This window comes from Pezoporus wallicus, unplaced genomic scaffold, assembly GCF_028554395.1.
Source record: "Pezoporus wallicus isolate ANWC-B61680 ecotype Strahan unplaced genomic scaffold, APGP_CSIRO_Pwel_v1 scaffold_11491, whole genome shotgun sequence".
Taxonomy (NCBI): domain Eukaryota; kingdom Metazoa; phylum Chordata; class Aves; order Psittaciformes; family Psittacidae; genus Pezoporus; species Pezoporus wallicus.
In genome coordinates, this window is record NW_026642649.1 from 3166006 (window position 1) to 3189774 (window position 23769).

At 38.9% G+C, this 23769-nt stretch overlaps 1 protein-coding gene across 7 annotated transcripts in view; it reads left to right on the forward strand.

The window, feature by feature from the left end:
• The window catches only part of ULK4 (unc-51 like kinase 4), a 194810-nt gene that overhangs the window by 112603 nt on the left and 58438 nt on the right, over positions 1-23769 (forward strand). For 4 of the 7 annotated variants that reach the window (XM_057431492.1, XM_057431495.1, XM_057431493.1 and 1 more), the window contains 2 exons: positions 13174-13340; positions 16745-16843. The exons of 2 other annotated variants lie outside the window; for them this stretch is intronic. In XM_057431492.1, the coding sequence (XP_057287475.1) occupies positions 13174-13340; positions 16745-16843 (266 nt within the window). Of the gene's footprint in view, positions 1-13173; positions 13341-16744; positions 16844-23769 lie in introns of those variants that run through there. One more of the 7 variants, XR_008975159.1, reaches the window with a different exon arrangement.

Here is a 23769-nt window from a genome sequence, read left to right on the forward strand (position 1 = left end):
TCTGGTTTCCTAGCCAGCTCTCTCTCCTGCTAAATCATCAGCGTTCCTGAAAGTAGGCAGCACTAACTTGGCAACTCAGATCTTCCTCATGCTGCACCAACCTATGCACTAGTCTGGACTCCCATACCACATGGAGAAGGTGTCACTGTGACACTGCATGAGACTTGGGTTTTAGGCATTCAAGTGAGTTGTTGGAGTAGCTGGCTTCAGAGTTGCAGGGTTTTCTTCCAAGATACGAGAAACTAGCTCACTCTGACAGTGATCAAGAGGACCATGGATTAGTCATACAGGAGAAGTCTACTTGCAAGGGAAAGGCAGTAGTTATAAAATCCTATAAAATTAATGAACTAATGCACACTTAAAACCAAAACCAAAACCACAGACTAGTTTGTGAAGAAATCAGACGCACATTCAGGCCAGTTCTGAAGCCATTTGGTTATTCTTTAGTAGTCCCTCTTTATACCTAGGAGGAGTTTTCTGCAAAACTCATATAGGATACAATATAGGAATATTTATTCATTCAGTGATGGAAGGTAGAAAATGTATTGTTTCAGGGCAATACTTTAGACCTGCTTATTGTACATCACTCCAAGAAAATGTAAAGCTTAGTTCATATGCAGCGTACTGTGATTCTGAATAGAAAGTTTGGCAGAGAGGGTAAGTTAGGGAAATCAATATGAGTAAGAACCAAACACCAATTTTTTCTGCATTTAATCAACATTTAGAAACAAAAATATCTCACAGTAAAATAAATGTGAGAAATTATTTCAAAATACAAAAAATGAATGCAGACAGGCTTGTATCGTCCTCTCTGAGCAGGTGCAGTTCTTGCTCCTGTATCATTTGGATGTGATAGGGAAAGTCCCTTGCTTAGGAAGTGTGCACCTTACAGCCTCTGCCATGAGGGATGGAAGCCTTTTGTAGCTCTGTGCCAGAAGTGTAGTAGTCAGCTCAGCTCTTGAGCACAGAGATGTCTCTATAAACATCTAAAGATAGTATAGTACTTGTGTGTCACTGTTCATTGGAGTTACAGCTTATATAGGAAGTGGTGGTTGAGCCTGAGGAAGTCTCTTCTGTGATGTTCTGAACTTCAGAATGTTTTTTAACAGTATTAAGACAAGTTTTTCTGACCCAAAATGCCAGTTGTTCAGGTGGAAGTGTATAACATCACATGCGTAAGCTTAGAAGCCTGGTATGATAAAAGATAAGTGGGAATCATGTCAAAATAGCATGGCAGTAGTGAAGTCTTTGAGGAAAAAATAACCTGGTGTGTCATCCTGTGATGTTCATCAATACAGCCACCTGAAAAGGGTGGAAATAGAAACAGTAATTGCTGTGAGAAACAGTTGAGCCATTGAAGTAGAACCAAGCCTGTTGTTGAGAGCCGTATCTGTAAGGCACAAAATGTCACAGCATGCTTGCTAAGTCTTCAAAGGATAAAATAAGTTAATAAAGGCTCAACGGGTTGTTACGTCTTGTCTCACCAGCGCTGCACTATAACAGAGGACGGGTCTTTTCTGTGCCTGGGGTGTAAGCTTCCTACTAGGATCATCTTGCAGCATAGCTGCCTGTTTAAACCAGCTATGGTACCTCATTTTAACACCTAATGGATGGAAGAGAAAGAAGTGATAACAAAAAATTGTTGAAAAACTTTTCATTCCATAATATTCCAGTCTCAGGGGCCCTATGCAGAAATCTGATGACATAACTGATCAGTTTAGTTTAACAGTGGGAGGTTAGTTCAATAAATATAGCAATTTCAAAACTCAGACTATTTTTATGTTTCTAATGTGTCTACCGTAATGGACTTTTTTTATGCTTATCCAATTCCTAGACAAAACTAAGACTGCAGGTTTTGGCTGAATGACTGCTCCAATAACATTTAGAAGCAGAAAACTCATTTGAAAAATGAAATTGGTATGTTAAAATGGAAGGAATTGATTTTCCATCTGAGGATGTGGGTATCTGAAAGTTTCCTAATGACAGGATTTGATAAAGGAGACAGTCTTCAAAGCCTTATGCTCCTTTTCATCCACTTAGCCCAAACCTGATTTTATTTTCCTCCCCTCTAGAGATGGTCATCTTTGCATTCATGTAGGTGCTGCTTTTTCTGCAGTCTAATAAGGCATTATCATTAGACATCATGCTGGTACTCCCATCAAGCTTAACTCAATCGCATATATTAGCACTAGTTCATTTGATCAGCTTGAGAGAAAATACGTAAGTAGGTAAAAGCGTAGCTATTGTATTAGCTACAGGTTAACTAATGATGACACAAACTATTTAAGTTATTACAGATAATAAATGAAAATCTAATTATGATGTCCATGTGTAGCTTGTCAGCTATAATTAGTAAGCTGAAAGATGGTATTAGGTGATGAAATTTAAAGTGTAACTATATATTTGAAAAGAGACTCAGTTTGAACGCTGTTACTATTCCATAGGTTGTAGGGCTGTCATATACTTTCTGTTCTAGCTGTTAGAAGAGTCTCAGTATGAACACAGTGTATCACTGCCAATTTCAGGTAAGTGTAAAGTTGCAAAGATACAAAGTACTAGACGCAAAATCAAACCACATCAATCATTACTGTTATCATAGGGATAATAGTCTTCTTCAGGTATACTTACATGATCCTACTGAAAGAAATCCATTTTCTCAATTGCTAAAAACCAGCACCAGTTTTGGCAGGACCAGATCTGTATAGTGGACAGATAAATGAAATCTGAGGTTTTTCACTGGTTTAAAGAATGGTTTGATGGTTTGGTTTTGTTTTAGATGTTTTCAGTAGCTGTCACAGCTCTCAGACAGCCAGATAGTCTCCTCTTCTAAGTTACTTTTAGGAAAGTTGTGGACTGAACAGACGTGTTAATGTCAAAATAATCTATTCAAACCATTTGCTCACTGGTCTGTGTTATTTAAGACTGTTTCCTGTGATGTTCTTGTTTTTCTACCTAAATACTTTTTATTTTTCAGATTTTGCCTAAAATACAACATTTATATGTAGTCTTTTTAGTTTGATGCTTTCTTTTGCTATTTATGATCTAATTTTATAGTATTGTTTAGCACTGTTGTATTTTTATGTGCATTTTGTACTCAACACTATAAATTATCATAGAATGGTTTGGGTTGGAGGAGACCTTCAAAGCTCATCCAGTCCAAACCCCTGCAATGAGCAGGGACATCTTCAACCAGACCAGGTTGCCCAGAACCACATCCAGCCTGGCCTGGGATGTCTCCAGGGATGGTTCATCCACTGCCTCTCTGGGCAATCTGTGCCAGTGTTTTATCACCCTCATTGTAAAGAATGGCTTCTCAGTCACCTGAAAGCGCTGCCTGGAGAGGCAGTATATGTGGAGTTTTAGGTGGCAAAGCAAGTGTGGATATCTAGGCTGGTGGTAGTATTCCGAAGCTCACCATGTGTAGCTGATGCCCAGCAAAAGCTTTCTGTCATGGCACCTTAGGTGTAGGAGCAGGGGTTTGCATTTTGGAATGTGGTTTCTGGGACGCCTGAGAGTGCTGCCCTGAGTGCAGTACGCAGATGGAGTTTTAAGTGGCTAAGCAAGGGTGGATTGCCATGGTGGTGACATTGTTCCAGAGCTCACCACAGGTGATGGAGGTGATGCGCAGCACCAGCTTTCTGTCCTGGGAGCTTTGGTGTGGGAGCAGGGATGGAGCAGCCACAGCTTCTCTGGGCAGCCTATGCCAGTGCCTCAGCACCCTCACAGGGAAGAACTTCTGCCTTGTATCCAACCTGAACTTCCCCTGTTTCAGTTTGAACCCATCACCCCTTGTCCTATTGCTACAGTCCCTGATGAAGAGTCCCTCTCTGGCTTCCAAAGATGACGAAGATCCAGACTTAGCTTTTTGTAGCCTGCTTCCGAAAACCATCTCACTTAAAGCATAACCTTCATTAAGCCTGGTCAGTTCTCTCTTTCTAGAAGTTTCGATGAGCACAGGCAAAGGACAAGCCTGGTTCAGAGCAGAGCCAAAATTTTTAGCAGCTCTCAGCTAGCTACAGATAGAAACTGCATGTTAGTTCCATCTGGAAAAGTGTGCGCTCCTGTATTGACACTCACAGGGCATCCCTAAGGCTGTTTGACATATTAGCTTTCTCTCTAAACTAGAAAGTGTTTCTTCACAGAAACAGAGGAAAGCCCTATCAAATACGCCCTGATGCCACCACTATGTGGGTTGGACAGAGACTTGGGCATCATGGTCTAGTGTAAGGCATCCCTGCCCACAGCAGGGGGTTGGAACTGGATGATCTTAAGGTCTTTTCTAACCCAAACCAGTCTGGGATTCTATGATTGCCTCCTCAGTTGAGATAACATGGGGGAGGAATAAAGGAATGTGATCATTTCATTGCAAGCTCTGCCTTTCCCCCCACCTGCATTGTTTATCTTGTCAAACAAAAAGATTGGACTTAATTTCATTGCTTTAACTTGCTTTCTGGCACCAGTGATCTGGGCATAAACAGGCTGGAAGTGCTCAAGGCACATAAGTGTCACATGAAGCACACCCTGGCCCAGGGTAATGGAGGCTCCCTATGTTGGAGCAAGTTGGAGAAGTTACTGGGACCTTATAGTACATCAGTGCCTGATAAACACCTTTGCCCAACAGGGCAGGCACAGTAGAGTAGAAAGAAAATGTACTGTCGTGGTTTAACCCTGGCTGGCAGCTATGCTCAGCACATCCGCTTGCTTAATGCCCCCAACCCTGGTGGGGTGGGGGGAGAATTGGAAGGGTTAAAGTGAGGAGCAGAAAAGGTCTTGATGCTGTGTAAGCACTACTCAGCAGTAACTAAAACATCAGTTTGCTGTCAAAACTTGTTTGCAACACAAGCCTAAAACATAGCCACATACAAGCTACTGTGAAGAAATTTAAGCCCAAACCAGTGCTTGCATACTAGGTTTCCTTTGCTGTTCCTTTGCATACATTCACAGTACACCCATTCAATGAAAAAATCCTGTCTAAGTCCCTCTTTCCTGTTCTGTGGTGGGCATCTCTTTCACGGTAATTTATCAGTCATCTTAACCTCTTTTTCACCTCTGAACCAATCAGTTGCCCTTGAGCAAAGCGGAATCCAGATTCTCAGTTAAACATCAGATCTGCAGCAGGATCCAGCTCAGCTTGTTGTTTTGAAGGATGGTACAGTTCACTGTTTTTGTTTCAGAACTACATGGCTTGGGCCAAGATAGCCTTGTAGAACAAACCACTTGATGTGATCTCCTTCCAATGCTTATGCAGAAACTTCCCCAAGAGTCTGAGCCAGTCTGTTACTGTATACACAGGCTCCTCTACTCCCAGCAGCTGCCACCTGCACAAGAAAGGTACAGGCTGTCCGCAGCCCAGTGTCAGTAGACCCATGCTCCTATTAGGTAGGTCCTATTGAGATAGGGAAGACAAGGTATGGAATACAGCATTCAAACATGTGTAGGCTTGCAGTTCTTTCAGAGCCAGGAGTGCCTCTTGATTAAATAAACTGTGCTGTACCAGCTGACTTAGCTCAGTGTGGTCTTTCCAAGATAAGATAGTTGGGATCAGGTGGATGTGCTGACAGCAAATGAAGGCTCTGTTGGTCTAGGCTGTACTAATGATGAGCATTAGGTAAGGCACTTTATCTATAGTCTGAGGTGACAGCATGATCACAGTGTGATGGGTTCCAGCTCAAAGATCCCAGTGGCAAGGCTGAAAATCATGGGTAGGTCAAAGTAGAACAAGCATTCATGCAAACAAAGTAAGACATATGCCTGAGCCACTTAATCAGAAGGATAATAACATCTGAGGTGAAAAGTCTGTGTTAGATTTTGGAGATTTAATCAAATATGTCATTATTGGTATGGCCAGATGATAGCAAATTAGAGAGTCTGATGGTCAAAGTTATCCTAACAGTTATTTGGGAAACACTTGACCTCGTAAAGTAGATTTAAGGCTACGGAATATAATCTGGTCATAGCTGCAAAACCAGATTTACTGTCATGTAATATCCTGACCTCTATGTAAGGTCTTTGATCATGTAAGTGTAAATACATCAAGACCACCTTAGACAGTTGCAATTACTAGTTGTCAGCTTTCATTTCTCTTGTAAACTTAGTTGATGAATAACACAGGATGTTACAGGAAACTGCGGCATGGATTCAGTTTTGTTGTAATAACCGCAAGCACAATTCTCTTAGTTGATACTCCAGCATTTGCTTTTGATCTTTGGTCTAGTTGTAAATAGACCGAGAGGAATAGGAATAAAGGTATTTAATACCTTTTCTTACAGAGCATGAATTTCCAGTAGGGAAATGTATAGATTTGTTACTCTTATTCTTTGCTGAATATATATGGGAAACAGTTGACAACTGTGTTTTATTTCTGCAATTTAAAACTGAAAACTTCAGAGAGGTTCATGGGTCCTTATCACTCTCAGTGCAGGGACTCTTGAAGGCCTGGCTAGAGTAATTAATAATTCAAAGCTATTGAATGCTGTCAATTTGTGACAACAGTTAGGGCCGTATCTGCATTCTGAGGCTGCTCATATCTGGTCTGTACAGGTTTTGTCAGAAAGGCAGTTCTCAGAGTTTGTGGTCTCTCAAGGATTTTGGTAGAAGGGAAAGTTGATGCCAAAGCAGAAGAACATTAAGACTTTTGAAGTAGATAAACAGGGTTTAATCTTGTGTGACAGGAAGTCTATTATTAAAATAGCTATCTCTTTAGAAGAATTTCTAGTTCTAAATTAAGCTCAGGAGATAAATTTCCCCTGTATTTTATCACATGGTAATTGTTGCACGCTTGGTCTTTCCGAGCAGTAAGTCAAAAGTCTTTATTGAATCTTTACAAGGCTCTGCAATGCAAAGAAGTCCTAACCTAACAAAATAACCCCAGATTTTAGTCTAGTGAAGAACTTTTCATCTAGTTTTTGCCATTGATCTGAGGAATTGATGCAGCCTCTGTTTTTCTAAAAAGCATACAATTCACAACATGCACGCAGAAGTTCTTGCATGTAGTTGTGAAGCAACAACTGCTAGCATCTCAGGCTTGTATTAAAGGAGGTTTTAAAGACTGTTGCATGGCAAAGAGTAAGGTGCCCTGTTAAATATTGTTGGTCCTCATGCAGTTCATTAACACCTGCTGTTTGGAAAATCTCCTAAGCATCATCTAACTTCAGTGTGACAAAACCAAGGCATTTTATTTTAGTTGACACCTTGTAAAGGATGAAATAGGGTGTATCAGGATCTGAGTGGAAGTGTAGCATGCCATGGAATTACTATGCTTTGCAGAGTGGAATACAAGCTCTAATGTGTCTTAGACATACGGAGTAAAATATCTAACTGAAAAGCTGCTGTAGGGTTTGCCTTATAACTCCTTATAATAGCCAGTCCAGGCAACGTGATTTTATCTTACTACAGTCTTGGTTTATTTAATTAACTTTTCTGTGGCGGAAGGTTGCGCTTGCAAGTACGACGCAACTGACATATTGCAGGACTGTATCAACAAAACTGCTTAAATCCATATGAAAAGAATGCAAATTAGGTGTTTAATATATGCACAACTGGGGACAGACATATTGGAAATGTAAACTCCATGCAGTCACTGTGTTACCCCTACCTCCATCCCTCCCCAGGTCTTCCAGCTAGAAGGGCCGTTTGAGTACGTAGATCTGCTTCAAGAGCACCACATTGTCACTTAGCTCTTGGGGTGACAGCACTTGAGTTTATGTGCATCCAAAGGCCTTGTGCTAGCCTATTTGTGATGTACATAATATTTGCATTAGGGACAGAACTGGCAGCAAATCTTCTGACTTTGTTGGGCACTAAAATTCATGTCTGAAGAGCAGAAGTTTTATTTGAATAAATAAGAGAAAAAGTCTTTGTTTCATGTCCAGTCTCACAAGCTGCCTGATAAGGGCATTTAAACTTTGTGTGCACATCTTCAGTGGATCCTACCTGTGTGTACGGTTTTCACTCATCCTTTTTAGTAAATGTCTAATTGTTCTCAGCTACTTACAAAACGTAAGGAGCAGACGGTATTTTGGGAGACTGTGGTGCCAGCAGCATGATATCCAGACAAATCAAACCTGACTGCTGACATGAGACACTGTTAATGTCTTCACAACACTGTGAATAGATCCCCTGAACGTCATTAGAGTCCATAGGTATGCTGTATTTGCTCATATAAATCAGTGGTGATCTAATTTCCTATCCTAGTATAGTCTTCCCTCAGTAATAATATAGTGCTGGCACAAATAGTTCCTAAAACAGAAACAGTAACAAATAATGAACAAAAATAACAACAAAAGCAGCAAGCCTCTGTTAAAAATGTCATTACCCTAAAGATACTATTTGCTTTATGTTGCCTATTTTCAGTCATTCAAAACGGGAACCCTTGAGTGGTAGGGCTGTGATGCAAGGAATGCAAGTGAAATCCCAGGTTTAAATAGGTAAATAAGATTTTATGAGGAATCTTGATGACATGATGGATTATCTTAAGTGCTCAGGTACTTAGGATGAATTCCTGTGTGAGAGGATCTATCAGACTACAGTCCTGCGTTTCTTCTTCAGCATTATTTTTGAGTTTTATCATTAACATCTAAAAAGATTATGAAATATGTTTTCTGGTTAGTCTGTTGCTATCGTTTCTAGTTCCCAGTATGTTGTTACTCTGAGTAGTTTTGTTTAAAAACAGGCAAAAAGCCCAACCACGTCCACTCTGTAAGTAAAAGAAGGAGGGTCTAGAGACTGCATATATGGTAACATCCCTGGGCAGTTGTGCAGATGTGATGCGAATAGGGAAGAATGTCTCCAGACAGCACCAGACAGAAAGGAACAAAGAGAAACCTTTGTGCCAGGCCGAGGGATTTGTTGCTGGTGGCATTGTTCGAGGAAGTACATCTGCTCTAACGTTTTCTTCAGTTGGAAGCAGAAAGCTTTGTTGAATGCTCTAATTGCTGGTAGGTATGAAAGGATTGCCTAGAAGATCGCTTCCTAGGCTCTCCTTTGATGTTTCGTATGATTTGGAAGCGAAGATGTCTTTTCCTTTATCCATCTTGCTAATAGGTGAGAATCAAATATCTCCCCTCAGCCTTTATTCCAGAAGGTACCATGGCACATTCTGTCTGATTAGATGTAGCACGGGCCAAAAGACTCCTTTTATCTTTAGAGAAGATTTGTGAAACACAAGCATAGTCATCCCAGTGTGCATTCATAGAGTGATATTAGCAACGTGTTCAGTTCCTTCTAGAGCTCTCGGCAGGAGAAACACTCTGCTGTAAACACCAGGGTTATCAGATGCTATAAAACTGGGGTAGGAATTTTGGATGCAGTCTTTTTACATATTATGAATCTTGGACAGCAGTTAGGATTTTTTTGTTCAATTCCAGTTATGTTAATTTATAAACATAATTCTAATGCAAAATCCAAGTTTTGGCTTATTTTTCTGCAAAATTTAAATAGCACTGCACTTGATATTTTGAAGATCCTCCTTTTACAAGTAAATATAAGGCATTAGTATGCTAAGAAGTACTGCAATAAATTTAAACTACATCTATGAACAATCTTCCTTGGTAAAATTTGCAAATTAATAGAGTAACAAAAAAAACCTGTAAGTTAAATAATAATTTTTTACTTACTTCTCATAGTAAGAAATGCCTATCTGAAAGAAGTCATGATGGATTACTTTAATCCATGTAAACTGTTGCTCACACTTTTCTCTTGAGAAATTGGACTATTTCCAACGTCCTTGGAAGTACCAGAATACTTCCAAATGTGTAACATTTCTCAGGGTACAGTCTGCCTTGATTTAATTTTAGCTCTCCTCTGTGATACAGGATTCGGATTCAGATGCACCACTTCCAAAGTTCAGGAGAGCATGGGGTGTGCCTTTTGAATCTGAGCTTATTTTACTTTCTAATGAAGAATTACTAAAATTTTTTACTTATTTACTTATTTTTATTTTACTTTCTCATGAGAGTTACTACATAAGAATGTTATGTCTGTTAAATTTTTGTGAATGCTCCATCCCTGGCAGTGTTCAAGGCCAGGTTGGACAGAGCCTTGGGTGAGATGGTTTAGTGTGAGGTGTCCCTGCCCATGGCAGGGGGGTTGGAACTGGATGATCTTAAGGTCCTTTCCAACCCTAACTATTCTGTGATTCTATTCTGTGATTCTAAATATGACTCAGAAATATATTGTCTGAGGTTTTTGAAGCTAAATATTGTTTTAGGCTCTATTGGAAATTAAGAGGAACGTGATTCTTGAATCGGTTGTGAAATTTGGGAGAAAACCTTCTGAAACTCAGAGATCCATAGGCAATTTTTATGGTATGATTTCCACAGTTATGAATACAGTCTCCTTTTGTTTAGGATTGCATTGTCTTTTTTCAGACTCTTTTGGGATTCAATCTTTGGAATGCTGAGGCGTGTCAGTCTTGGTCTTTATAGCTCTTAATTTTTATAGATTTTAGGTTTTATAGTCGTTACAGTTTTGAGTAAACCGGTTACAGTGCCAGTGGCCACGGCCATTAAACTCCCATTGAATTTTATCTTGGTCAAACTAAATTACACCAGCTTCCCAGCTTTCTCTTCTGAGGACAAAGAACGTGTATTTTGTCTTGTGGTGTAAGCAAGGAGTGTATTTACATGTCTGCAATTGTGGCCTCCAATTTTCCTTGTGTTGTGACAGGATGCAGTAATTTAAAGAGCATGTCTAGAACTTTATTTATTTGGCCAAGAGGTCAGTCTGTTTTATCTGTGGAACCAAGTGTTTATCAGGTTTCTGTGTGAATCCTGCAGCGTGTTAGGGAACGTTTTGCACCAGCGTTTCATTTTAGATGTCATTGTTCCGAAGTTTTGATGTGTTGTTTTCCAAAGGTCTTTAAAGTTCAGGAAAAGTTTTGGTTTTCCCCAAACTTCCCAAATTTAACATGCATAGCTTTGTACATATAACCCTGTCTGAGCACGTCTGTACCTAAAATCTAAGTCTGATGGTTTAGTTAACAAAATAAATGTGAATATTCTGCTGTGGTTCAGAGGCAGGGTTTGCTAATACACATAGCCCAAGGATGTAAATACTTGAAGAGAACAAAATCTAGGTGATGATATTATTCATATCTCAATGGGTGGGCCGAAGATCGAGTGTTCTGTTCACCAAACAGCAAAACCAAGGCAGTTGTGAGGCTCAGGCTGGGGCAGTCAAAGCAATAAACAAGTAATCCTCTTCAAAGTTAAAAGGGAAAGGACTGCAGATCATAGGCATGGATCCTGTTGTTTTGTTCACTTCTGTCATTCCCTACTTAGTGCTCTAAACACAGAGAGGACTACTGATTAGAAATTCTTGATGATGACCCATACAATGCCTTTATTTGAAGGTGGCCTTCTCAGCGTTCATCTGCAAGTCACTGTCTTGAGGACTGTGTGTAAGCCATCTAGAAATAACAGGGTGACTCATTCAGTCTGATGTGGCTGTGGGTTTTGTGCTCATCTAGAGGGAGAAACAGTGTACTTGGACATATCCCTGCAGGCAGTTTAGGAGACATTGCTTTGATAGGGGCCAGCTCTTACTGGATTGTTTTCTTGGGTTTATTCTAACTTAGTCTGGTGAAAAAAGGTGTAGAATAAGCACAAGTTCTGTATCAGGTAGACATAGAATTATGGCTGGGTTTTTGCTTCTTGGTGGGTATTGGTGACATCACTTCAATGTGTCTCTGCATGCCAGCTCGTTTTTGTATGGAGTGCTCAGAACTGCAGCAGAAATTGTGCTTTAGAAAAGAAGGAAATGAAATGTGTGAGATTAGACTGATGTAATTTGGAGAGTTTAGTTTATGCAGACAAAACTCCAGGAAATTCAAAGCTTGGCCTGAGCTGTAGTCTATCAATCAAACCGTGGTGAAAGAATAATGCTAGTAATCATAAAAACGCAAAAGATGCGAGATATAAGAAGAGCACAAGTCTTTATGATCCTGACCCATAACTGTATTCTAAATTAATGTTTTTGTTTCATTTCCTGGGGAAAGTATTAAACTTGATGAATAGGGGAGGAAAATATTTCATGGTACTTTAGTTAACTGATGGGGCATCTTTCAAAGGCAAAACAGTTCAACACCGCACAGATTTGACTCCTCACTAAAGCTGAAGGGTGTGATTGAAGATTGTCTCATTTTAATCTTGTACTGATGTTTGTAAAAACATATACAATTACTTTTTAAAGGAGAGCTGATAAAAGCACTTTTACTTCAGTGAAATCAGTGAAATACTTCAGTCATCTTAGAGCCATGGGGGACTAGAAGCTAATATACTAATATACCACAATGTTACTGCCTGTGTGCACCCAAATCACATTATGGCTAATTACCAGTTTAAAATAAGATAATTTACAAACATAGTTATGTCCTTGGTGGGGAACAAAATATGTTTTATTCCTTATGAATCTCTGAAGAAAAAGATGTAAGATCAAACATAATGAACTCAGTCATTTTGTATTTGAGAGTAAGAAACATTCTGAATTTAATCTGCATTGCCTTGAAATGGATTATGTTTTTTCTGGTATGTCAGATGATTTGTGGGTTAAGCAAGCTACAGGAGTTGATGGTATTATATTCCAAAGGATCTTTAAAAAAAAGCTTCAAAACAAGAAGGTATTTTCAGGAAACTTGTGATTACCATCAGTCAAACAAATCTTAATAACATTTTAGGTGTAGTATTCGGTGTTCCTTGTATAATGTTCTTCTGAATATATTTTATGTTAAGCATAAGATTGTAAAGCATATGGTAGAGGTTGTAATTGGCACACCAGTTAAGACACAAAATCTTGGGCTCAGAGCTTGATGTGTCATTTTATACAGCCTGGAGAAGTTGCTTCATTCTTGTGACCAGTAGTGTTGTGAAGGAGACTTGTGTGCCAGCGTGCTATGGAAAAGTTCAGGACTCATAGAACGTCTTTTATTTAGTGAATATTATGTAATTTTCCATGCAGTTAGCAAATTTGATTGTATCAGTTTAACTCTATGAGCTGCTCCAAACAGAATAGGAGAGAAGGTGATTAGAATAATGGATAAAAAGAGGAAGTTTAATAAATATTCATAATGTATGTGACTTTTTCTTTATTCTAGTCTCTGATTTTTAACTAGGCTACCTTCCACATTGTTCTTTTCCTGAGAGCCTGTTTCTCTTTTTTGTCTCACTTTCTGTGTAGGACTGGTTCATCATATCTGTAGTCTCCTAACAGAAACTGTGGCTCTCTACTTGGAGGCAGATGATAAAAGCAGCACCAAGACAGTGAATGCACCACTTCTGTCCTTGCTTGACATTTTGCACTGCATGCTGATGTATACAGCCAACATTGTGCGCCAGACTTTACAGGTATGGAATTCATTTCCTGAGGTCACCACCACCTTAAACAATTTCTGTAGAATCCCAGACTGGTTTGGGTGGGAAAGGACCTTAAAATCATCCAGTTCCAACCCCCTGCCCTGGGCAGGGACACCTCACACTAGACTGTGTCACCCAAGGCTCTGTCCAGCCTGGCCTTTTTAGATAACTTCCTGTTATCCTAATAATGGAATTCCCACTATTCTGATTTCATTGAATTTTTAGTGTGGTGGAAGGAGAAAAGCATGTATTTTTCAACTTCATGTCACTGTTTCATGTAGTTACCTGGCTAGAATATCTGTATTAGCCTCATTGTGTACTGGAAACACAGATCCTAGCTGACTGTTTTGTTTCTGTAATTCAACATTTGCTTGATGATAGTTCAAAGCATTTTTCTTCCATTCATTTTAAAAGATTACTCCATAAATCTTATTATAAATCACACATGATACTGTACTTGAAGAGCATCTGAAACCCTTGCCTATGCACTGACAAAAGTATTTCATCTCATGCTGCTCAATTTCTCTTCCAAGTTTTTGTTTGAACCGCTGCAAATTATGGCATTGATAGGACTTCCTCTTCCAATGAAGACCTCCTCCTCCTTAGAAATGAAGCACAAAAAGATACTATTCAAAGAAATTGTACGTAACTCTCTCAAGAACAAAACAAGAAAAAGCTTTTATCTTTTTTTAGACATGATGTTAAGCTAGCAATATTTGCTTTGGTTTTAAAATACCTGCCAAATTTTGAAGTTAGTCAAGTGGAAGCAGTTTCTCTATTTAGGCTGCAAACAACACCACATACTCTTCGTGCCAGTTTTTTGATGTTCTTGGGATTAACCACTGAAGAATAGAGAAGCCTTTTAGGTCCAATATATCTGAAGGACAGAGATTCAAAAGATTGTACCCAAGTTGTACATTCAGGACACGGCTTCTTCAATCTGACATAGCCCTTCTCCAAGGGTTGGTTATTTTTTGGGGGGGGTTTATAAGAAGATTTAATGTATGAAGTGGGTATAGAAAATTGAGCCCTTGCTTTATTTCCTACACAGATTTATGTAATCAGTGATGTTATAGTCCTGAGAGATGGGGTTTCCTTAATTTTTTTTGGAAGAGATTTAATTTAGATCTGATGGTATGATACCGTGTCTTTTCTGAGTCCTCTGTTAGCAGGTTCTGTAATGGGTTTCTTATCTAAGAATCACTTTATAAATCAAATTCTGTAGGCTAACTGCTGATTGTCATGTTGTTGGCATCACTCCATGTAATCACAGAGGGCTAAATTCTATACTTAGTTTCCATGCAACAGTGGTGAAGAAACATATGAGGAAAGAGGATCTTGCCCATGGATTAGTAATAGTAGTGAATTTGATTATTTTTATTTAGATACAAAGCTAAATCTGTACATTCAAAGCCAAATTCTGTTCTGGCTTTGCCTGAATACATCAGTTGATTGATGTGCTAGACTCCAGGTCCACTTTTGTCCAGCTCTAGCCAAAGTGATCTGCTTTGCTCTGGAAAGCCAACGGGAACAAGAGGCTGGAAAACTGAGTTTTAAAGCACAGCTCTCTCCTGTGCCCCTATAAAACTAGTTTTACAGTGAGTTTACTTGCCTTGGCATACTTGTCTTGACAATACTTGTCAAAGGGCCCCTGTGGGTTCTACAGCTACATCATTACACATGCCTTACTGAAAGATGGCCATTAGTTGGTGACTATTTACAATGCATCTACATAACATTTCACTGTCCATGGGCCACTAAATGCATCACTGTAGTGATAACAAATATTCTTGGACTGTTTTTATAGGGATCTTCTGAATAAGATACCTTCTAAAACTGAACTTGAAAAAGAGAATCAAATTTTCTCCTATTATCAATTTTTGAGGCTTTAGCTGACTTCTACAGATGGTACTATCTCCACTTAAATGCTTTTTATTTAGGTTTTTTATATGTAAAGTGATTAACTTATCCAGCTGCATAGGCAAAACATGGCACCACTGTTCCTTTGCATTTCAATACTTTATGATGAATGGTGCTGACAGCTGTATCCAGCTTCATTCAAGAGTGTGCTTTCTGTGGTCACTAAATATATAGAAATTAAAGAAAGTAGTCACAGAATAATAGAATCAACTGGGTTGGAAAAGACCATTAAGATCATGAAGTCCAACAGTTACCTGTTTTCTCATCCAAGCACTAACCAGAAAAGCTGTTGTAAATTTTGCTGAAGTGAAGGTGACTTATTTCCCTTTCTTGATTAATATAGACACTTCATTTTGTTTTACCCTCTCTATGCTGTGTCCTCCTGCCTTTCTTATACTTCAGCATTCCAGGTCATCTGTATATCCCTCATTGAGACTCACCACAATGTGTCATATTACCTGGAGAAACAGCTTTCCAGATCTGTTTTATTTCTAAATTCTTTCCAGAAGAAAGGCATTATCCTTTCAACTCATCAGTATCAATAGTGGAGCCTCAGCAGTAGTGTCTCCTGTCCAGGGGACTTGCTTCTGTGTTTGCTTAATAAATGAAAGTCCATACTTGGATGGTGGTTTTAGGATTGAGCTTCAAATGAAACACAATATGAAATGATTTTTAAATGTGTTCTTTAGATAAAATGTGTCCATTTTCCTCTAGCAGCTCAACTGTACGGGGTCATGGTCCAAAGCTGGTGCAGCATAATTAAGTTAAAGGGAAAATCTTTCAAGCAGACCTTTCTGGTGTCCTGGAGCTGGGGTGGGTCATAAATAGCACTGCCTAGGATTGCAGTGTGTTTTGATGAGGGGAGATGACAGTGGCCAGCATTACAAGTAGTAACAGATCTTATCACAGATTTGGGTCACTTGAAGGTTTTCTTCTTCCTATTTCAAAAATAACTTTAATTGTTATAATATATGATGAACATTTCAGGATACACAGAGTGAGTCAGAAGGGCAAAATTGGACATCGTTGCTGAGAATCCTGACTTTTCAGTCACCTTGATTTTCTTGATTGAACTTAAAATTCCTCTTGATAAAGGAAAAAAACCCAATCAAACTTCAGTTTTAAAATAGGCATGGTCTGTTGAAGGGAGTACAAATGCATAAAACATTTATGGCTTTAGAGATATCTTTTGCATATGCGGTTTATAGCATCTTGCTGAAGAAGTGTCATGGAGGTCAGTATATTCAGCCTATGCAGGATGGGCATAACAGCATGACTCCCTTTTGCTTTGGGCTTGTTACAGACACAGGGGGCATTAACTGCTCCTTGGGAGCCTAGGAGTACTTAACTAGAAAAGAGTTTATAAGCCTGCTTCAAACTTCTGTTCAGAGTTTGGCCACCTAATGGACCTAATTTGTTCCTTGTAACGCAACAGTCACCAAGGTTGCTTTTTATTCTTTTCTCACCTTATTAAGGCACAGAAATCTGGCACAGGAGGGGACACACAGGCTGCTGAAGAGCTTCTGCTTATCAATAAACCCCTGACGGACCTAATTAGCCTGCTTATTCAACTGGTGAGGATTTGCTTGTTTGTGAGCCTTTGGAATGTTGCTGAAGTTGGAATTACTCAACCGAATTCAACATCCTTGAACTGTGTCTGCTAAGTTTTCATTGCTTGTAAGCTCCCACCTAGACTCTAACAATTTTTAAGTCAGAGGTCACAGTGACATCAGAGTAAGTCTGTCCCAAGCATAAATGTGGAATGAGGTGCAGGATGCAGATTTTCAGTTTGGATACATATGTATAGTCAGATTTTAGTCCTTTAGAACGGACTAGTGATCGCTGCGTAGGGAAAGCAAGGACTTCTACCATTAGAAAAGTCAGGGAACTTAAACTTGATTGCAGTGAGTAATGCCTTTTAATATTATTTTGGGATTGAGCCTTTGGAGTTTTTCTCAAGGGTTTAGTTTTATTTTAACATGATCCTGGGGGATTTACAAGTAGGAATGGCCCCTGGTGGTCTGTGAACATCTTTGAAGTCTGTTTAAAGTCAGACTTTTCCAGGGTTTACCGGATTTCACAGCACTGCCTTGAAATCTCCACAGAGTGCTGTACTGGGGCCCTGATGCATCCCATCAGCTCAATCTCCATCATACTGTGCCAGAGATTTGTATTAGCTCTGTGTGTAATAGCTTGTAGTAGAGGAATCCTTGAGCTGGACAGGGGTTTTGGAGGCTGTCTCAACCCTTTATGCAACATAAAGCCAGTAAAATGGTATGTGAGAACTTCCCTGTGGAATATCACACTATCCTTACCAGGTTATGTTGGTTAGAGGCATTTCAGATTCACTGTGTTCTCTTCCAGACTCAATTTTTTTGTTGTTTTTCATTTAAATATAGGTTTTCAGACGTATTATGATATAAATACTGTGCCCTTTTTACTATCTTTAGCTCTGTCTGTCATGTTCTATTTTGGGGAAGAATGTGAATCCTTTTTTATTAATTTTTGGCATTATGCATGTTGCTAAGTTCTCCTTTGATGGATTTGTTTTAACCAGCTATTGACAAAGGCTTTTTGGAAATGTTCAGGAATGACCTAAAACAAAGTGACTGAATTTTCACTATATAATATATCATCTTTATAAATTATTTTCTGTTAATTTTTTAATCATTATATATGATAAATAGCAAGACATGAAGTGATGCAAATGTTCTTTTAAAGTGAAACTAGCCATAAATTTAAATTCCATTAAGTCTCAACAGAAAATTAGAGGCCAAGATTTACTCAGCCTAAACCACCTGGAAGTCTTTTATAAGTTTTTAATTAAAGGATAGGATAATTGTATAGTTAGCATGTACTGATTAGGTCCTCACTTGCCCTTCTATTTGAGAAGCATGACTGCAAATTGCCACTAGGTTTTGCTTTGTTCTACATTTCTGCTGTGTTTAAAATGCTTATTTAAAATCTGCTAAGTTTAAGAGGAAAAACCATTGATGGTGCTGCTTGGGGGGGGGGGGGGTGGTGGTTTTGAATGGTTTTTTGATTTATTTTTTTTTTTGCTAAGGATTTTGTAAAATTAAGGGATTTCCTCTTGTAATACATGTTCTTTATGTGTGCTTGATTATTAGGTAAGTGAAAGTTATTTCAGCTAGGTTTGTTAAGTTTTATATCCTTTACCCATTGCTATATTAAACATTTCCTGTTAAGGCTGGAAGAGTTTGAACAATTGAATAATAATTTTGACATTTAGGATTCACTTGTTTAAAATGTTTTATGCTCTAATCTCTTCAAATAGGACTAGCTTCTTTGTGAAGCCTAGTGGGTCTCGCAAGATGTATATACTCCCTACCCCTGAAAAAGACTCAGGTCTACCCAGGCTTATGTTCTCTGTAGCTGCTAGCAGTAGTTGGCTGTATTCATTGAGCTGTGTGGTTGCGTAGCACTTTATTAATGTTTTTGAGGCATTTAGTTCTTTGTGAACTTTATTTTCTGGAGGTACTCGAAGCCTTAAATTCTGAACCAACCATCACTTTAAGGTACTGAGTTAAAATCCTTTTCTCTGGTTTGCTATTTCTACCTACCTTACCGTATTTATAGTTTCTTACGTCACTTAGAATAACTGCTTTCCCTCGTCAATTTGTATATCCATCAAGTAGATGATTGCTCCATGCCCCGTTACTTGTCCATTAATGTTCTCAAGTTTTGTATATCTCTCTTAAAAATCCCTCAAAAATCACTATGCGTAAAACTTGAATATGTCAAAACCATAGAATCAGTTTTTCCCCTCTGTAACCGTGATTTAGTCTATCGTTAAGACCTAGCAAAGTAAGCCTAGGAAACCTAGATTGCATGTAAATGCAACTTCAGGGTATTTCAGAATGCAAAAGAAGAAATAATTAAAAGTTCTGTCCTGCAGAAAACACTGCAAATACGGAGAACTCAATATGTAACCCCGTGATCAGTCTCCCTGAAATGATGATCAATAAGAGGAAAATAAATTGAGCATTTAGGCTTTTGCTTGGCAGCTTTGCGTTTTAAAGTTAATTACACTTGGCTTTTTGTGTGTAACTTTGCTCAGCTTGGAAATAAATCTGAATGGGTTATTATACCGGAACTTGCAGCAATTACAGAAGATACCAAATACCTTCTTTTTGATGTACTGTTACCCTGAAAGAAAAAAAAATAGTAATATTTGCTTAGTTTTTAAATCACTTCAGTGTGGATTTTCAGAAACTTTCAGAAACTTCACAGTTACCTATAAAAAGGAGTTTTATTTCTCTATGGATCCTAGATTTAGATCCTATGTGTAGATCTTCCAGTCTTTTCTGAGCCTACAGGGCTGCTGGGAGAGAACTTTTCCTGTCTTCTGGTGGCAGGCTTCTTCATTGTGGTAGTATTAATAATAGCTACAGTTCCATCCTATGCTCTGTATATTACTGTTGAAAGGCCGGTTAATCATGTGCAGACATGAAGAGGGCAAATACGGAGCCTCATTGCACATGGATGCATGAGATAATCTCTTCTAGGTCCTTTCTGTCTCTGTGTTGCACTGGTTCTAAGGCTGTGCCCTGACTCTGGTTTCAGAGCGTGTGAAGGCGTTTGTCAGTGACTAATGAAAATGACTGCAGAAGAATGATAACACTGTAGACTTCGATTTCACATTTCTTAGGAATGGAAACAGTTCTGTGGCCAGAGTGGAAAGGCATCTATTTATTTCCTGTATTGCATTATGTATGGCTGTTCTTGTATTTGAAATGTTATGCGTGAATTTTATGTGAAGAATTCTACAGAGCTACCTTAAAAAAACAAAAATCAAACAACCCCAACCAACCAACCAAAACCACCCCAAAAGGCACCGAAGGAAATAACAGGATATTATCACAGCATTTCAGAATGGGGACTTAGTTTCTCAGCAATTAAACTCAATTATAATGAACTGGAAATACATTGTTTTTCAAAATATATTCCATAATTTCCCAATTTTGCCCTAATCTATAATATTTTTTTTTATTTTAAACTGTGCATACGTATTCCTAATGATAGCATAGTAAAGTGAGCAGATTTAATAATGATGTTTTGCTTTTACATTTTGTTTAATGTTCGCAAAATCATTTTCCTTGTAGTTCCCAGTGGTGCTTCCTTTACAGCACATTCTGTAATCACACTACTGATCTAATGAACATCTACCTCTTCTCGTAATAAACTCTCTGTGTGGATAACCTCATTAATGCACTGAATAGTGTCCCCTCTGGGTAATCCAGCCAGTTTCATTGTGGCTTTAAAATTAGATGCTGTAACAACTCCAGCGCTGTGAAAACTGCCCCTTCAGCTCAAATGATCACACATTTCTTGCAGTGGTTTGCAATTCATGAACACACTGCAACTCTGGTCAAAATGAAGGCATTTTTGACAACAAGACTACAGAAATACCGATGTCTAGTAACAAGAAACTCCCTGCTTTTCAGCACGTTAACCTTAAAATGCACAGAGCAGGGTCTGTGTAGAAAAGAAGAGAGAATTTGTTATGAGCCTGTTGACAGGGAGTTATAACATGGCTGTAAAAGTTAAGGAATCCACAGTCTCCATTGCACAAAAGCCTTGTCATGAGGCATTAGTTTAAACTGTTGAAATGTAAAATAAATCTACAGTTCTGAGGTAGAGCATGGCAAAAATGCTGCCTTTAGCTGTTCAGCAATTTATTTTGAGGGACTGGATGTTCTTCAAGCTATACACTAGCTCCGAATATTAACAGCTGCAAGGAGAAAGAGTACTAACGTTTCTACTTTGCTGAAGGGCTGAATCCATAATCCTCTGTAAGACTGATAAAGCAAAAAGGTATCAAAGGCCACAAGACTTCTTTTTTCATGTAATTATGAAATATTAAGGGGCAGTATTTTCTTAAACACTTAGAGCTCTAGTTTTTCATGGGTTTCTCTTCCTCTGAAAGAACAAAAACTTAAGTAGCTGCTGTTACATTCTGCTATAAACGCATTTCTAAGACTTAAAATATACTTCTTTATATCAAATGGAGTTATTATGATTAGAAAATGATCAGAACACTGTTCCAGCTGATTAAGAGGTGAACTGTCTGTCTGTATTCATTGTCTTAGCTACATGATTCTAGCTTCACTGTTCTTATTAGACAGGAGATACTATTTCTCGAAAGCTGAGTTTTTATTCCTTGGTTTTCTGTATTTACAGGTATTCCGTTTTCAGTCATTGCTTTTTTGCACACCAATAATTTTCTTCAGATCCCCTGCTCTTTATAACCCGTAGGAACATTTACTGCCAGTCAGTGTTAAAATTCAGGCTGCCAACTTACAGCTTTTGACATCTAAATCACTACTTGTCAGTAGTGAAACAGCAAAATGGGAAGAGTTATAGAGAAAAGTGCTGATGTGGACATATTTAAATAGGGACATTGCTCTTCCACCTTAATTATTGATGGGTTAGGCCGTAGACCAATGATTCTCATCCTGTCCAGACTAAATATGGTCTTTCCTATTCCCAACCTCTTTTCCTCTTCATCCAGGACCTGTGCTGTTATTGTTTTACCCTGCAGTTTTCCAGGATGACAGCAACTTGTTCCCCTAACTCTAGATAGCACTGAAGCTCAAAGGGACTCTGGTGAAGCAGAGGAGCAGAAGAGCCTGAAGTACAACAGGGGATGAAGGCCCTTGAATTGAATAGGATGATGTCCTGACTAGCAAGTCCTGTGAACCCTGGAATGATACTGGTGGCTAGGTTTGGAGAATGGTCACTGAAAGCTTGACATCCTGTGAAGAGTGAGCCTATCTGATGCCATGACATATTGGATGGAGAATTTTAGGGTCTTCCTTTCTTTTGCTGGGGGGCAAAGAACAGCAGCAACAGTAGTGAAAGGTCAGGCTTGCCAGGAGGAGATAAGAAAGCCCAAGCCCAACCCCTCATCTTCTAGGGCAAAATGTTCTGCTGTCAGGCTAACAGGGGATTCCTGCTGAAGACAGCCTACCTTGGGCATAATGCTGACAGGCTGGAATTGCTCATTTGAAAATCATGTACCCTCCTGGTGTTAGGAAGAGCTGCCAAAGGCATGGTACGTTATGTATTTCTTCACAGAAGGTTGTTGTAGGGGCAGTCCTCGACAGAGACCTTTCTCCTCTTCAGATACTTAATGAATAGCTAGGAAAGAAGACGTTGGGAACAGTCTCACTTCTGGGTATGGCTGTCGTGATTACTGATTGCACATAGGATTTTGTGCTTATGGAGCCGAGGGAACCAGCCTCCATTGCCATGCCAGGGCAAGGACAGATCTATCCAAATGTTCTCTGGTTTTTATGTTCTATTTTTGATTAGACACAAACAACATCTGAAAAGTCCTCCTTGGACTGTGATTTTTTCTTCAGAGAGAAGTTGACATACCTGTCTATGCTGAGCTAGTAGCAAACTGTAAGCTGGAGTGCTGCTGTTACAAGGGATGAGAGATATGTTAAAGTAGTTTACTTTCCTTTATCTAATAGCAGTTTTTGAGTGAAGGAAATACAAGTCAGCTTAAAGCCACCAGTGGATTTTTTTTTTTTACTTGATAAGGATTGAATATATAAATAGATCTGTAAAGCTTGTTCCTATTTGTAGCTTTTCCTCCTTTTAAGCCTTTCTATTTATGTCGATGATGTTGTTAGATAATTCTGATGTCAAATATCAACTATCAAATAGGTGGCCTTTAGATTGGAATGAAGAAAAAACATACAGCAAAACTGGGGAAGAAATAGCTGCTATGGTCCTGTCACTTGCATAGCATTAGGTCAAATAGGATGTGATATGTCTTGGGGCTATGTATGCAGAGCTTACATCTCAGTTCAGGCTGGTTTAAACAGTCAGCTCTGGGAAGCTAATGGAAAACAGGATTCTATTTGCATGCAGATCTGTGGGGAATTGCTGCTTGAATATTTGAGGACTGTATGTCTGATACATGCTTAGAGAGCTTTAAAGTAACTGTACGGGTTTTCCTTAAAATGAAGAAAACTTGGGAAGTTTGTACTGCAGGTTAAATAAGTAACATTATTGCAATGGTTGTGCATATTTTATAAGGGGTTGGGCAGACTGCAGAAATGGTTTCCTTTTATTGTCAGTAGGGATAGTCAGTTAACTGTAATCTAGCTGCTTTGTTCATAAACAGCACTTCTGGAATACAAAACCTGAATAGGAGCCATGAGGAGCTTTTACACTTCTGTACCTTATCAGTTACGATGGCCACTGCTGTATTTTGTTCAGTTCATAGGTTGTAAGGTGAGAAAAAGCAGTTGTAATCAGTCTAGGATCATATATGACACAAGACCCAGGGGTTTCTGAAATCAAATCCACATTTTAGTAAAAGGGTTTGTTATTTTTTTGTGGTATATACATTGGCTGTGAGGGAGAATCTGTCCGAGTTCTAAGGAAGTTGTGTCGGCACTTAAGCACTCTGATTAAAGAAAGAATAAAAGAAATCAAAGTATTATCTTCCTTCTACTCTTTATCT